General features: G+C 40.3%; 1 protein-coding gene across 2 annotated transcripts in view; it reads right to left on the reverse strand.

The window, feature by feature from the left end:
• The window catches only part of LOC124051534 (E3 ubiquitin-protein ligase UHRF2-like), a 28,695-nt gene extending 15,956 nt beyond the window's left edge, over positions 1 to 12,739 (reverse strand). For both annotated transcript variants that reach the window (XM_046374988.1, XM_046374987.1), the window contains exons 1-3: positions 12,390 to 12,739; positions 5,027 to 5,422; positions 3,318 to 3,637 (exon numbers count right to left, since the gene is read on the reverse strand). In XM_046374988.1, coding sequence (XP_046230944.1) covers positions 3,318 to 3,637; positions 5,027 to 5,422; positions 12,390 to 12,542 — 869 coding nt within the window. In that variant the 5' untranslated portion in view covers positions 12,543 to 12,739. The remainder of the gene's footprint in view (positions 1 to 3,317; positions 3,638 to 5,026; positions 5,423 to 12,389) is intronic.
• Positions 12,740 to 15,155: the final 2,416 nt, after the last annotated feature.

A 15,155-nucleotide genomic window follows, 5' to 3' on the forward strand; every position in this document is an offset into this window, starting at 1 on the left:
TTACTCTGACACTAAACAAGCTACATATAATTGCTTCACAGTAGTGAGGGAAAGTGACTGCAGTCTTGCTTAACCTTTGCTTTGTTAGTAATTGAGGCCAAGATGTGAAGCTACAACTTTTTAAAAACACATATCTAAATGCCTTTAATCTTAAAATAAAAAAAAAAATTAAAGTTCGGTCCAGAAGGCTGCTTCAGATATTAAAAGGCCATTATGCAGATTTTCAGCCAGAATTTAATGTGATTTTACTCACTCCAACGTTAACTCAAATGAATTACCTGACTGTAATATATAGAGCCTGACCAATCTAGAACTTTTGGAACTTATACAGACATAAAATTTGGAGGTAAAAACAATCTGATAATACTAGAAATTCATGGTTACAGAAAGGATTTCATGACCAGTATTTTATCTGTATTTATATTGGTTCATCAAAGCAATTCTGTGCAGAAAATTTCCCACTTTGGTGCCTCCCAGTGGTATCAAAAAGACACTGTGCCCCAGGGACAATGAGACGAATCAACACAGAAGGGCACACGGACAGCACCAATTTTCAATTTCAGTCCACTCAGCGGCACTCCTGCACAGGATTAGCAGATACAAATAAACTACTAACTTACTAAACTACATATTATCTGCATATTACCAACATACTCATGCTGTTATAACCCCATAGTGTCAGCTATCTTGTATTTTAGTACGACAATAACTGCTCCATGAAGAAGAGGAGATAAGAAAATGGCAGAGTGAGAAAGAGAATTTAAGCTGAGACTGAAATTAAACTTTATCTCATCCTCATTTCATTGTCACTTACTAAATTAGAAACGCAGCAAATAAAAGCCTGTGCGGCGCTCACGTAGCAGCCGTGCTCAGATAACAGCAGGCCAACTGCCACAGCTTCGGATAAAGGTAAGATCTCTTCCACTGCATATGTTGATCCTTGCTAATTAGAAGAAACAGCCCCTTTAAGAAGCACTTAAGCTTCTCCTTTAAACAAAACCTTCCCAAAACACCAATTTTAGTTTAAACAGCTCCACATCAAGCATGATAAAAAAACTGGATTTTTCTCACAAGGTGCAGAGCTACAGATGGCAACAGGCCATTTTCACAGCAGACATTCTCTCTTGCCATGGTAAGAAAAGCTCAGGTGTTACAAATAGAGGCAACAATGACTCTGTTATGTTTAAGTGTCACAGTAAGCCATGGCTGAGTGAAAGTCATCCACAAGTCAGCTACAATACTGAGACCCTGAAACTGAAGCAGCTAAATGGAATAAATTAAGCCAATCAATTTTTATTTTACAAGTGGACATTTTTTTATCGTGACTGTCTTCCAGGAGTTCAAGATCTCAGAGGGCAACAATGGTCTTGACCTGTGAACAAGCAGATACTAAAACTCATCTCGGTTTTGTCCATGACTAATCCTGCTGTCTAGTGGTTGCACATGGGTCATGTGATACGGCAAAATGCTCCTGGCCAAGAGCATTATTTGCATCATATCTGAAGCCTTGAATGGTAATGAGATATAATGCTTATAATTGATTATCTAAAATACAATGAAAGAGCAAGTACTTTTTTGTTCAGTCTGACATTACTGTGCCTATGGCCCAAAACCATGGAACCACAGAAAACCAGAGAATTCTGCCTTCGCATGAATAATTTCATTTTGACCAAATTATATCACAAGAAATACTTTTTTTTCTCTATCATCTTGGTCTAATGACACAAGATTCCAGTTTCCATTTGCATGCAGCATCTACACCGGTCTACTTGAAAGCTACATGAGCATAAATTGTATTTGCCCATTTTATGTCTATATTTGTTACTCTCTCCTCAGAGAATCTTAAACATATGCTGAGCTCAGCCAAGAGTTAACCATGAAACCATATCTGAGAGCCTTGTTGTGGAGCAACACACACACAAACACACACACGCCACCTCATTTCCCGGGAGCAGCAGAGAGGAGATTCTCCCAACATATCCCTTTGATTTTGTGGCATCACATTCTGTAGTAATGGTGTCCAGAACAGCTTCGTGCAAAACATATCAGTTCTTTTCTCGGAGCTGGCTTTCTTTCTCAGATTATGCAGGCAGGTGTTTAAGGGGAAAGCGATGTGTGAGTGCATGTGTGTGTGAGCACATGTGCATGGGGAGGCAGAGCAATTTAAACCTGAAATGGCAATCAGGACACAGATGGATACAATTCATGGAAAGCAAAAGAGTGTACCAGACAAGATGTCACTAAAACAGAAAGATGACAATCTAGATCTTTTGCATTTGTAGCTGTGACTTCTCAATAGCACACAAAACCAAGGCTGCGTACGTGACTCAGTTGGTAAAGATACAAATCCTATATTACTGTGACTTCTTGGGTTTAAAGCCGGGACCTTGATGGTCATTCTCATCTCTCTCTTTTGACTGCCAAAAGGCCAAAACCATAACCAGAATAAACAAACAAATAGACAGATAATTAAACCCATTAAATTTGAATAAAACAGAGGACACAATATGGGGTGTATTACTGGATTGTCCCTGTAGGAACTCTCCTGTGTTCAAATAAAAGCACACTATCAGAGATTTGGAAGACTGCTGAATGTCAAATAGGGATGACGTCTGCCTAAAAGAAAACACACATTTAGTCCTCAGATTTTTTGGCATAACATCCCATGACAGAGGCACGCACAGGCACACACACCACGATAGACGCAGCAAGGAGACTACATCTCACCGGTGTTATGTTCACAGCAATTACAGACAAAAGCTGAAGGAGCCAAGCAAAGAAGTAATGCTCCTGAGAACTCACGAGTTACCATGGAAACATGGGCTTCTGAATGAATTTGCTGGAATAGGAGAGTGCAAGAGATAGAGTCCAAATTGTAGCATCAACTACACAAACCCCCTCTTTACATGCTTGCAGCCACTAGTACCATACACATTTATGTTTGGAGGACATTTTTATCTACACGACAGCAGCATAAGCAAATACCATTTTAACATGGGCATAACCAGCAAGAAGGAAACCCTATTTTCTGCCGTACTGTAATACACCATATGCAAGGAAGAAGCATATGTTTGCACTAGTCTATTTGAGTCACAGCACTGCAAAGTCCAATCCAAAACAGCATTTTTACCATTTAGAATGATTTTTGTAAATACTGCCGCAGTGACACTGTGCAGTTGTCTGCTAAAAGGCAAATTCGGATCTCCATTATGCAGTTTTATTAAAGAGCCCTGCGGAGATGTGTTTGTTATTACTGAGACCAAAATCAGTTCAGTTGCAGCAGGAATATTCCCCCAGCAAAATGAGCCATCACTTACTCCTCATATTTAATGTGGTAAATTACATCCTCTTCTCTCTCCTTGGTCTCTGTAGCTGCTGTAGAGTCTGTCTGAGAGGTGGAGGCACCATTACTCTCTGAGCTTAACACAACATTATTCCTGTTACTGTCCGTGGTTTGGCCCTGGCCGTGGGCCTGTCCCTGCTCGGCCTCCAGCTTTCCATTAGTCCTTTTTGGGGGCCGGCCCACCTTGCCCTTGGTGGGTGTTATCTGTCCTTTGGGAGCGCGTGTCACATTTTCAATGCAGGCCTCAAACCAAGCGCCGATGCTGACATCTCTGCAGTCCACCAGCTCGTTAATCTGAGAAGACACAAGGACAAAAACAACATCTAGTCTCTTTTGATTCCATATGTCTGCTGAAAAGAAAAGAGATCACTGGCTGCTCTGTGTAATGCAATATAATGTATGATGTTCATCAGGGCTCCAAACAATGACATCCCACTGATTCTGTTTAAAGAAACACTCCATGGTGTAACTCATTTTCTTTGCACCATACTTTAAATTAAAGCAGCACAGAGTAATTTTTTAAAAATGTTTTTCTTACCCTGTGTAGGCAAAGTTATCAGTGTAGTTAAGACCACCATGCCACACAAGCTGGTCTCAGCAAATTAACTCATTAGACTACTCCTATGAACTATTACCAACAGCATCTTAGAACTTGAAATACGAAGGTAATGTGAGTAAGTAAAGTTTTTTTAGTAAATTGGTTGAGACACGCAAAAAACATTTATTTATATTCATTCGTTTTCTGCATGGAAATTGGTGTTCAAGCACAGTTTGGCCAGACCTTTCTTTATGAAAACCACATAAAATACTCACTGAGTCTGCAGTGAAATCTTAATCTCAATGAAGGCAAGAAACCTCAACATCCAGTGCTGCACAATTTACAATTCCTCTGCTTCGTTTCAGCATTGATCGTCTTGCATGGTGAGCTTGGACTTTTGGCATCAGAAAGAGTCCAGGCCCACACATAATTCTCAGACATGGAGGTCAGCCTGCCAGCAAAGTTTAGCTGAACACAGTATAGTAGATTCACCAACATATGGGTTTTGACAGTAGCCTAGTTATAATCTGTTAGTTGGTTAGCGACCAGATTGTAAAGACCTGTTTCTTTATGTGTGGTTTGGCATGTGCCTCCCTGGCAAAGTCAGCCACAGGGTTGTGTGCATGTGATCAGTCCTAATAAATTAGAGCCATGCAGGCTATCAGACCTAAAGAACATAACTACTGAGGATAAGGGCACATAAAGAAACAAAAATGCAAGCATGCTCAGGTCATTTGGACTTGAACACTGTATCCAAGCAGTCTGAGTTGCAACAGCACAAGACAGTGGGGTAAGCAATGAAGGACTTGCTGTGCACTGACTGATTACAATCTTTTGCATAGTGTTAAATATAAATCCATAGAGGCACATTAAGGTATAAGACCTAGTGTGCGAAAACACAAGTTAATTATGCCCAATTACGTCAACTTTTAACGCAGAATTTACATGGATTGTGTATTTACAAGCTGGAGCACACGATACACTTGGTTCATGATTTGATTCGAGTGCCCTCTCCAAGAATTTCTGGCAGTGACTTTTAAGGCATTAAAATTCTAAATGCTCTGTAATTAAGCTGTGAGCCAGACCAGCTAGTTTCATGCAAAATCTTGTACACAGAACCCAAACATTTAAGCTCCCGTCCTCACCTTGTACACACCAATTCCTGGATCAGTTAGTGTGTTTCTGCTGGATGTGGGAGGCTGGGTGTCCCGTGCCGGACTGGAGGACTTGAACCCATTTTTGGCACTGGCTGAGTTACTGGTAGTGCTGGTGTCTGGCTTGGTTTCATTAACAGTGCTGATAGTGACGCTGCTGCTCTCATTGTCCATATTGATGGAGGTTTCCATAGCAGCAGGGGAGGCAGGAGTTGAGGAATTGTGGCTTTCCGACCTTGGGTCAGAGGGACGAGCTGAACTGCAGGCAACGCCAGAGGAGTCCTTGATGGCGGGGCTGTCTGGAGGGTCGGTCTGTGAGCGAATCAGCAGCTGGATGATGTCATTGAGACCCACGTTATAGTCAAACAGTGTCTGGCCATCTTCCATCTAAAAAGAAAATAATAATAAAATAAAAAAGCCACTGACATGCATGAATTGGAACAAAGTACACAAAATTCCATAATCCTCAAACATGTTTAGATGATATTGATATAAACTAGAAAATAAATACATGTCAAAAGCTCTTACCTAAAAATTGTTTTTGTTTTGATAAATACAATAAATTTTCCCAAATATGGTGTACTTGAACAATTGCACGAATGTCAATAAAGACATACTTTAATGAATTTTGTCCCAAATTTAATTTCCTGATAGACATCCATGTGATATGAAAAGAACACCACTGCGCCACAGAGTGTCCTCAGACAAATACACTCAGCCGCTTGTCAAGGACAAACAAAGAACACACAAGACAGAAGACAACATTGAGCACAGTGAGAGAAAACAACTATGTACTGCATAGCTCTTCAATAAATCTACATGCCTTTGAATACACCAGTGGTCCTTAATGATGTTGCTTAGGCGTCTGCAGCAACAACATCTGTTCTGAAATGAGCTGACGTTTAGCTAGTGATTAATTACATATAACTGCACATCAAAGTGAACCGCCATACTGATTCAGCTTTTTTAAAATCCTTATTAACGTGGAAAACAACACTTGGAGCAATTAGCACTCATAAGCGGTTACGTGGCACTACTGACTGGCCACGTTTGTATTCGTATTCGAGTATTCAGCCCAAAAGAAATGGATGCCGAGCAGCAGCTCCACTCAGATACATCCCACACTGGTTTTCTACAAGGAATAGAAGAAATAAATAAATAAAAGAAATGAATGCATGAATTAAAGTGATACGAGATGTAGCTGGGGGACAGAGATGACTGGGTTGCTATGACAACCAAAAAAGAGCACCCCCACCCACCCACCCCTTTGAACCCGAATGATGTATACAATCTCTATCGACACAACAAGCCACCACCACAACCATCAGCATGACCCTGTCAGGCAGCATGGCTTATGTCCATCCAAGCAAATAAATAAATAAATAAAAATGTGGTCTTGGCACCAAAAAAAAAAAAAAAAAAAAAAAAAAGATGAGGTGCCCATTAGAAAGCCATATTTGCTCTTCCACAACTGAATACTGTATACTGTAAAGTACACAGTATAGCTACTGCCTTAGCAACGGAGCTTATGTCAGACACGTAAACTCATTACAGACATCAGCTATTCATTTCAGCCCTCAACCCCACAACCTCATTGTACTGGAGAGACAAGCATGGCCGCCACTCTCACTCACGCTCCCCTTCTCTTCTTCGTTATCTGACAGTGAGGAGGAGAGCGGTCGGAGGCGTAGTAGGAGAGCAGTAGAGGGAGCAAGCGCAATTTCCCCATGCCTCCCTGTTCTTAATAGTCTCATGAAATTTAGATCAGAGGAGCAGTGGCGCAAACACAGCTATACAGTGGTTGCTATACTCACCTGTCTGTCTAGCTATCTGTGGTAGTCTGTCTCAGCATTTCTTTGTCTGTCTCCCTGCCTAAACTGTATTCGATTTTGGCCTCAGTAATTGTCTATCCTCCTGTGCTACTTGATACTGCATTGAGAAAGGAAAGGCAAACAAACACACTAACAGAAAACGTCCTACGCAGCTATAATTCCTGCAGCAGCATTACTGTCCCGCTGTTAAGAAGCATAAGGTAGATGGACGGAGGCTTACGCAGCCAACCTGAGTATTAGAACAACATACAGTAGAATTTCATGAACCACACCAGTCCTCATAAATAATATCTAAGCTGTACCCGCTTTCCTCAGCGCCTTCACTGTGTGATCAGGCTCTAGCCGCGAGGTGTTACAGCACTGACATCGGTAATAACCACTTGAAGAAACACCATCTAAAGAAGCTATGTTAAAAAAAACGGTTTCATAAAGTCATGGAGGTCAAGATCTCTTTGACAGATATATATATTGGCTATCTCCAGGGTGTAGGTCAAATCAAGGATATGACATTTTCTCCTTCACCATAAATAATGCAAAATAACTAAAAAAAAAACAACATTGTTTCTGGTATGTTCCTGACATGACTCACATCACAACAAAACTGTAAACAAAACAGAGACAATTAACTTTAACAAATCCAAGTCAAAAATCCTTGGCATGACAACACTGTGTGTGCGCACATGCGTGTGTGTGTGTGTGTGTGTGTGTGTGTGTGTGTGCGCGCGCCTGCATGTGTGTCACGTTGTGGAGTGGAATAAAATTAACACCTCTGCACAAGGCCGTTTTCTCTGTCACATTACAACAGTCAGTCTTTCAAAGACTAATTCCTTATTGTAACAGACACCAAAGCACAATGTCACAAAGAACCTCAAACAAAGACAAGAGAAAGACCTGTAGCTGCTGAGAGATACTATAAGAACATAGTGCACTAGCAGACAAGATTAATATTTACAACTCAATCACATATTCTAGCTAATATCAATAATGGAACAAATCTTTTCATATTATGATAAATACACAGCCAATAATACCTATTATAGAGGAGGGGGAGAGCTGGGAGAGAGATTGTGCCAACATGCTGGCACACAGTATCTTATTGTAAGGGTTTAAAAACTCTGCAGAAAATCATTCTTAAATTAAAGTAACTAAGCAATGACTGCTTAGCATCTATGTCAGCATAACAATGAGAAAATACATTTAGCCATTAAGTAAAGGTGGATCCAAATTGAAAGAATCGTGGTGGGCCATTTAATACCAGTGCCGAGGTCTAAGAAGAGGTTTAAAGGCACTAAACCCAAGCCAGACCCACACTGCTACTAGAAAGGAGATTTCATAGCAGAGCAGAAATTAGCCTCTTTTGCTCAGGCAGGCCGCCCAAACCCCTTACTCCTAGGTTTCGTCTTCGCCCTTGTCTCCGCCCACAGGCCGTCTCAGCTAAGAGCTGAGAAAAATAGGTCATATTTCCAAAAACAATGACATGGGGTGTGTCTGTGTGCCTGCCATCCACCAAACTTCCATCTTTGATCTTTTATCCCTCATTCTGCCCACAGCCATTCAATCTTTTATCAAAAAATCTCCACTGTTAATTAGCATAGATAACCTGGAATGGTGACAAAGGTCATCTTTTGCTGCTGCCTTGCTCTAATTTGTTGAAAGTAGTTAAATACCTTTTCACGTAGTTTGGGATGAAATTCCTTGTATTGCCTCAAGCAACGTGCAGACATAAAGTCTAGTCTGGTCTATTCCTGATAAATCCACAGCAATTCCACGTGTTTCTATGTATGTACGAATTGTGCTAAAATTGTAATTAAGAGGGGTGAAAGTTAAGCCAAAAAAGTAAGTATAAATGCCAATTACAGTAAGCACAGGTTTGCATTTAGACAAAAATCTCTACAAGACTAGTCTTTTTATTTAGATCACAGATTGTGTTTTTAACCTTGATACGTTTATTACCTGCAAAGTTATGTCATTATTGACACGGGACACCTAAACCCAAGAAATGTGAGGAAAATTGCTATATAATAACTTGGACAGGCTGGTAATCTGAGCTTAAGGACAGGAGGAGAAACCCAACTATTCACAAAGCAAGTGTAGGAGCTGGCAGTTAAAAGGTAGGACATTTGACCACAAAGCAAGCTAAAAGGAGTGGCAAAACTATGAAAACATGTGGGAGTGTAAGCCTGGAGTTGTAGTCTATGCTGAGTGCCTCTCTTTGTCTTTGCTCTTTGTCCAGACTATCTGTCGAAGAAAGGTGTGACTGTTTACATGCATGGCTGCAGCCAACAAAGCTGCCCCTGAAATTCTCTATGAAAGTCTACAGCTTAGCAATAACCAAGAAAACCCCTCAATTGAGGAGCCACAACATTAATGCATGCATAATCAAATTGTAAGGAATGCAATATCTAGGTCACAGCAACAGCCTGTGCGAAAAAGGGCAAGCCAATAAAGCTTTTCTACAGCTCAACAATAGGCAACAGCTAACGGTGGGCGACAACTCAGCTATTTAAACATGGAACATGTTGCTGTCTCAGTAGAAAAAAAACATCAGTGAACCTTATACTGGAAGCACACAGCCGTAATACAAACTGAACTTTAAACCACTTAATAGACATGCAAAATGTTTTTTTTAATTAGTGAAGTGAGCGTGGGCGTTGCACAGAGAGGGTGCACGGACAGTCAAAGGTGTGTGTGTGTGTGTGTGTGTGTATCTGCTCGTGTGTGTGACATGAGACGTTTGTTGTTCAAAGTGAAACAGAGACACAATGTGGACTGTACAGGCAAACTGAAAAACCCATAAAGAAAACACTGAGGCAAAGTTGTGCGGCTGCTGGCTTGAGACCCTTCCGACTGAAGGGCAAGCATGACTTTGAACTGGCGAGGCAGCGTGCGCAGTGAGCTGGAGGGAAAAACAAGACGCCATTTTGAAAAGGAATTAGACTGAGTTATTCTGCTACAAGTCCAAATCCTAACAGAACGCAGGCACCACTCCAAGCATGTAAGGGCACTAGCTAGTATACGCTGCGTGTGACTGGCTCATTCTTTGCATTACTTAACACGTGGAAATCCCCTAATCAACCATCCCCCCACGTATTTTCCAGTGAAATGAAGGAAGCACAGGATTTACTGCACTGGCCTAGTATTTGTACCATCACATCGACAGTTAATGACAGCTCCTGAATAACAGCAAACTAATGGATAATACAGTTAATATAAATTAAGTACATTATAGATACCACAGTTGATGAAATTCTTGAACTGAAAGAACAGACTTGCTTTGTCACTATGGCGCTTTAAGTAGGAGTTCTTGATTGTAGGAAAACTGGTCAGAACTAGTAAACACTTCAATTTGTTTACTAGTAAAAATAGGGAAAATACAAAAGCACCGGTGCAAAAGGGGTAAAACACTCATCTTTTTCATGATAATGGTTTGCCATGATTAGGTTGACTAAAAGACATACTATAGCATGCAGACCTAAAGAAAATTTGTCCTGCATGCCTGGAAATTGAACTTTAGAGACTTCATTATCATTCAATCACATAACAGGAAGTAGTGCAGAAAACCAATTTCTCGGGCACCATTAGTGTCTGACACATATGAATGCTGGAAAGTGTGACTAAATGTAAACAATGTGAGATCAACACATCATGTAGGTTGTATGCTCCTGGGGGCTTCTCAGCCTGGCTGAGTCATACTGTGTTAATATCAGCTTTGTAACATTATGCTAAAATACTAAATAAATGATGACACCAGTGTCCTGCCAGCAGTGAGCGTCTTCTTCTTATTACTGGTAGGCCATTCACTAACCACTCACACATTATACAGAAGATACAATGTATCAGATTTTCTTTCTGATTCACTTATACACTGAATGTTTACATATGAGAAATAAAGAGAGTATAAATAATAAAAGACGCACACTTGAAGATACACACTGAACTCTTCGTCTAATGCCACCTAATATAAAGTTTTGGTTATAATGCAAGTGTCTGTGTGTGGTAGATCACAAAACATGTCAGTGTGTGTTCAAAAAGTAAACCACAAGCTCTGAAGCTGCATGCTGCGTGCAGCCATCCGCCATGACAAACACATGTGCCAATGTCAGGACGGCAGCTTTATGTTTTTATACATTTTCTTCCCAGAATGTTGGCATTTACATTAAAATTGCTTCAATCACTATATGGAAGAGAGAAAAGGGACACAAACATCTGTTTACCTTAATACATCAATCATTACATTTCTAACACAACATAGTTTAAGTGTGTGTGGAATTGCCATCCCACAAAGACAGTGACTAAATATTCCATTCCGACTGTAGCCTTAAAACCAAAGACATAAGCATCCAGTCTTGAATAATACTTGTTGTTCTTGCGCTTGTTTCCTCCCTCGGAAAGTGACATTGTAGTAGTAATGGCCCAAACATGTTTTTTTCCTGGAGCACTGACAGTTTTCTTGTATTACAAATTTTCTGAGTCATTCAGATGTTAAATTACAGTAAGGCTGCAAACAATGATCATTTATGAAGACCATCTAGGGCGTATTAAACCCAAATAGCATAGAATTATTGGTGGCATGGAAATGTTAGTTATCGTTCGCTGGACTTAAATGGAACCTGAAACAAAGATGAAAAAAGTGTTTTCTGGACATTACTAAATTAATGCCTTACAAATCTAACTACAGAAGTAAGACTGGAAATTATGTTAAATATAAACTATACCAGAATGTGTGTATCATCCTGTATTTGCACGACTGAGCTGACAGGCCACGAGAAGACAGGTAAGCATCTTTAAAACAGACAGCACTGTCTGTCCTCGCTGTGACATGCCACAGTTACGCCAGGGTGTAAACACAACTGCACTTGCTTTTAGATGTCAGGACACGTGGAGCCACGAGTCCCCTCCTCCTCCTCCCTCAAATTATCATTAACATTATCATCACACACCGCATGCACATGCCTGATGGCTCTCTAACGGGCTCCGTACTGTTCAGAGCTCCTGCTGCCACACGTTACAAACTATAGATAGACGTAGTTACACGGATATTTATGGACACTGGCTGTTAAGTGTGTACCCTAAATAAAGCTGTTGTTTATGAAGTTTTAAAGTGCATATCGGTGAGAAACTAGAGCTGTTTTGTTTGCACTGTACTACTTTACATGAGGAAACAGAGGGCGATGTTCTCTTCTCTCTCTCTCTCGGCAATGTAAACAAACATGTCTACGGCGGTGAGAAATTTGTTGCGTGCGGGTTTCCTCAGAGCCAACCCAAACAATGTAATATGGCTGCATAATATGGCCATACAATTATGTAATATCGCCGTTTTTCTCAGGGGCTGGCACAACACGTACCCCGGGCCCTTGCGCAAGAACCATTGGCGAATTCCTATCAAAACAGGAAGCTCGCATGGGTCCGAAACGGCTACGAGACCAGAGGACCACTCACTCTCCACCAGCACCAAACCCTGTCAAAGCATCAAAAACCGACTGTTGCATAACGGCGTAACGCAGACAGAAGGTTATGTTTACCTGCTTCCCTCTGTAGAACAGGCGCTGCTGTTGTGGGCTTACATTGAAGATGTCCTGTATTTTCAACCGTAAAGACTCAATTTTGGTCAGTCGAGAAAGATCCTCAACGGTTCGCGTCTCCTTCCCGTCTATGGTGCGAACCTGGATCCACATCGTTGCACCGCCCTGTTACGCTTCAAATAAATGAGAGATAAAGCGAGAATTTTGATACGAATGTTGTTTTCCAGGGGGTTAAATGAGACAGAAATGAAAAAAAAAACAATGTTCAGAGCTCCATAGCGCTTCCCTCTGCAGAGGTATCGTCGGACTGGCTAGCGCAGGAGGTGTCTCACATGAGGTCGCGGCGCCAAGCAAATCTCGCGAAATAACGTTTAAGCGAGCACAGTTTGCATTTAAAGGCACAGCTCTTACTTTGATGTGAAAAAACGAGTCTGAGAGCTCTTACTGTGCAGTGGCAGGCTGCTGTATCATAGTGGTACCATTTAACTGTTTTTCAGTGTAGCTGGGGACAAGTAGCTTTCATGATGGGCTCTTCTTGTCAGTAGAATAAACTTTTTTTCCTAAAATCAAGACCCTCAAGAATGCATGGCCCATTTTTTTTTCTTCCATATATTTCTATTTCATTGGCAAACATTTTTGAGAAAAATAATGTTCTTGTGTTCTTATTGTCTTTGTTTGTTTTGCCCTACTACATTTGTCTAACAGTTTTACATAGCACAACAGTAGATTTAGAATGCAAGGCATGTACATGCACAGGGGATTACATTGTTGTAGTGCTATTTTATTTATTTCAATTTTTCAATCAATAGTTTAGATAAAATTTGCAGCCTGACTGTGGCTGCCACAAAAATGACCCACAGGGCCTCTATTAACCTGCCAATCTCTGTACATTACGTACAGTATTCCTATGCTGCAATATTACAACATTATACGTTGACTGTGTGGTGACTGGATTGTATGCAAATTTATCCAAGTGCCAGACCACAGGATAAGGTGAGATCCCGTGGTCATAAAGCTAGATTTTTAGACACCCTCTTCAAGACATGACCTCCAGATCAGCCACTACAACGAGATTCACCTTAAGGTCCTTATCATGGCATTGTATATTGAACTTGGATATTGAATGTGCATATTTCTATATCCTCAAACAAAGCTACAACTCATCAAACTGCAAAGTCATCACTACACAGTGAAGCTGTGGTTTTTACTGGCCCCTGGAAGTCTGGGGTATCAAAGCAATTGACTGGTAATCCAGTTTTGGTTAGCATATTATAAGATTAACCTACTAAAGAGTTATGACCAAGTCTCTTGGCTTCCCAAAAAGACAGTTGCATCCCATTCAGAATGCTGCTACCATGTTTCTAACAAGAAACAGTGAAACTGAACCCACTGGCTTACAGTATGTTTCAGAATTTTAAAATATTGGCAAATCATTTAATTCCCTTAGACCAAAATAAACTCTGAACATGCCAGAAAAATAAACCTAACAGGCCCCTGAAATCTTAGGAAGACATCAGCTAGCCTTGATTCAGAACCAAACTGGACGAAACTGCTTTTAGCTGTTGTCTTGCAGATGGAAACAATTTCTTGACTGTCTTCAACATGCCCAAACATTCATCACTTTAAAATTTAAATTTCTTCTTGTTTTCCCTGTGCCTTTGACTAATTTCTTCAATGCACTTTTATCATTTTACTTTTTGTTGCACTGAAACTATATTTTGTCCATTATTAAATCTCTTAATTTATTTTATTTTTCCTCTTCATTTTATATTTCATTGCCTTGTGTAAATCCCTTTGAATCCCTTCTCCTGTAATACAAAATTCATTTTGGTATACATTATGTATAGGTGTATAGCTTAACTGGTTAACTACTAATGAAACATACTGTCTCAGCTAAGCATTTTGTCACAAGATAATCCATATCATCTTGTTACCATGGTGATACAATGATGACTTACAGTACACTCAACACATAAAACAGCAATTCAATAAAAATCCAAACAGCAAATCAAAACCATTTTTGTACATTGCCTTTCCCCCAAATGTTCATCACTGCGTACCAAAAAGAGGACCTATACTGGACCCAAAACCCCTGCTTCACAATCACTGTAACCAACAGGCCTTTTGTGGCATGATGGTTTTGTCAACAATTGTCCCAGTTGGAGACTTCCTTGATGTGGAAGTCTACAACTGTCAATGTAAGATAATAATTGACCTGCATGTAAATGCTTTCCTGGTCCTGCATGTTCTGTCCTTTGTTCGTGTGACTTAACAACATGGCATATTATTATTTTTTTCAGAGTATCATTTTGAATTAAGACAACTGCTAAATATATTCAGAGACACTGTTTTAACTAATGAATCTGGTGATAATCAACTCTAATCTCTCTCCTCAGCCTACAGCAGTATATGTAGGCCCAGACACTACGGGTTAACAATTCTCTCAGGTACAATTCTCTCTCCTGGACTGATACACACTTGACCTATACATGGCTATAATCAGAGTAATGGATGAAGTTTGTGTGTAAACAGCCTGAGGTTAAGAGTTTGTTGAGAGGCTAAACAATGTGCACAACTACTCGCTGCTCCAATCCATCATTGTTTAGACACAGATAATACATTCATAAGTTTAGATGTTCAACCGTTTTCTTGTTCATTAGTGAGTAGCGACATCTAGTGGTCACAAGTGAACAACGTGTGCTGCTCAAGTTTACACTATACATGGTGTCTTCTGTCACGAATTGAATTGAAATGTAGAGCTCAAGT

The sequence above is a fragment of the Scatophagus argus genome, chromosome 20 (genome assembly GCF_020382885.2).
Source record: "Scatophagus argus isolate fScaArg1 chromosome 20, fScaArg1.pri, whole genome shotgun sequence".
Taxonomy (NCBI): domain Eukaryota; kingdom Metazoa; phylum Chordata; class Actinopteri; family Scatophagidae; genus Scatophagus; species Scatophagus argus.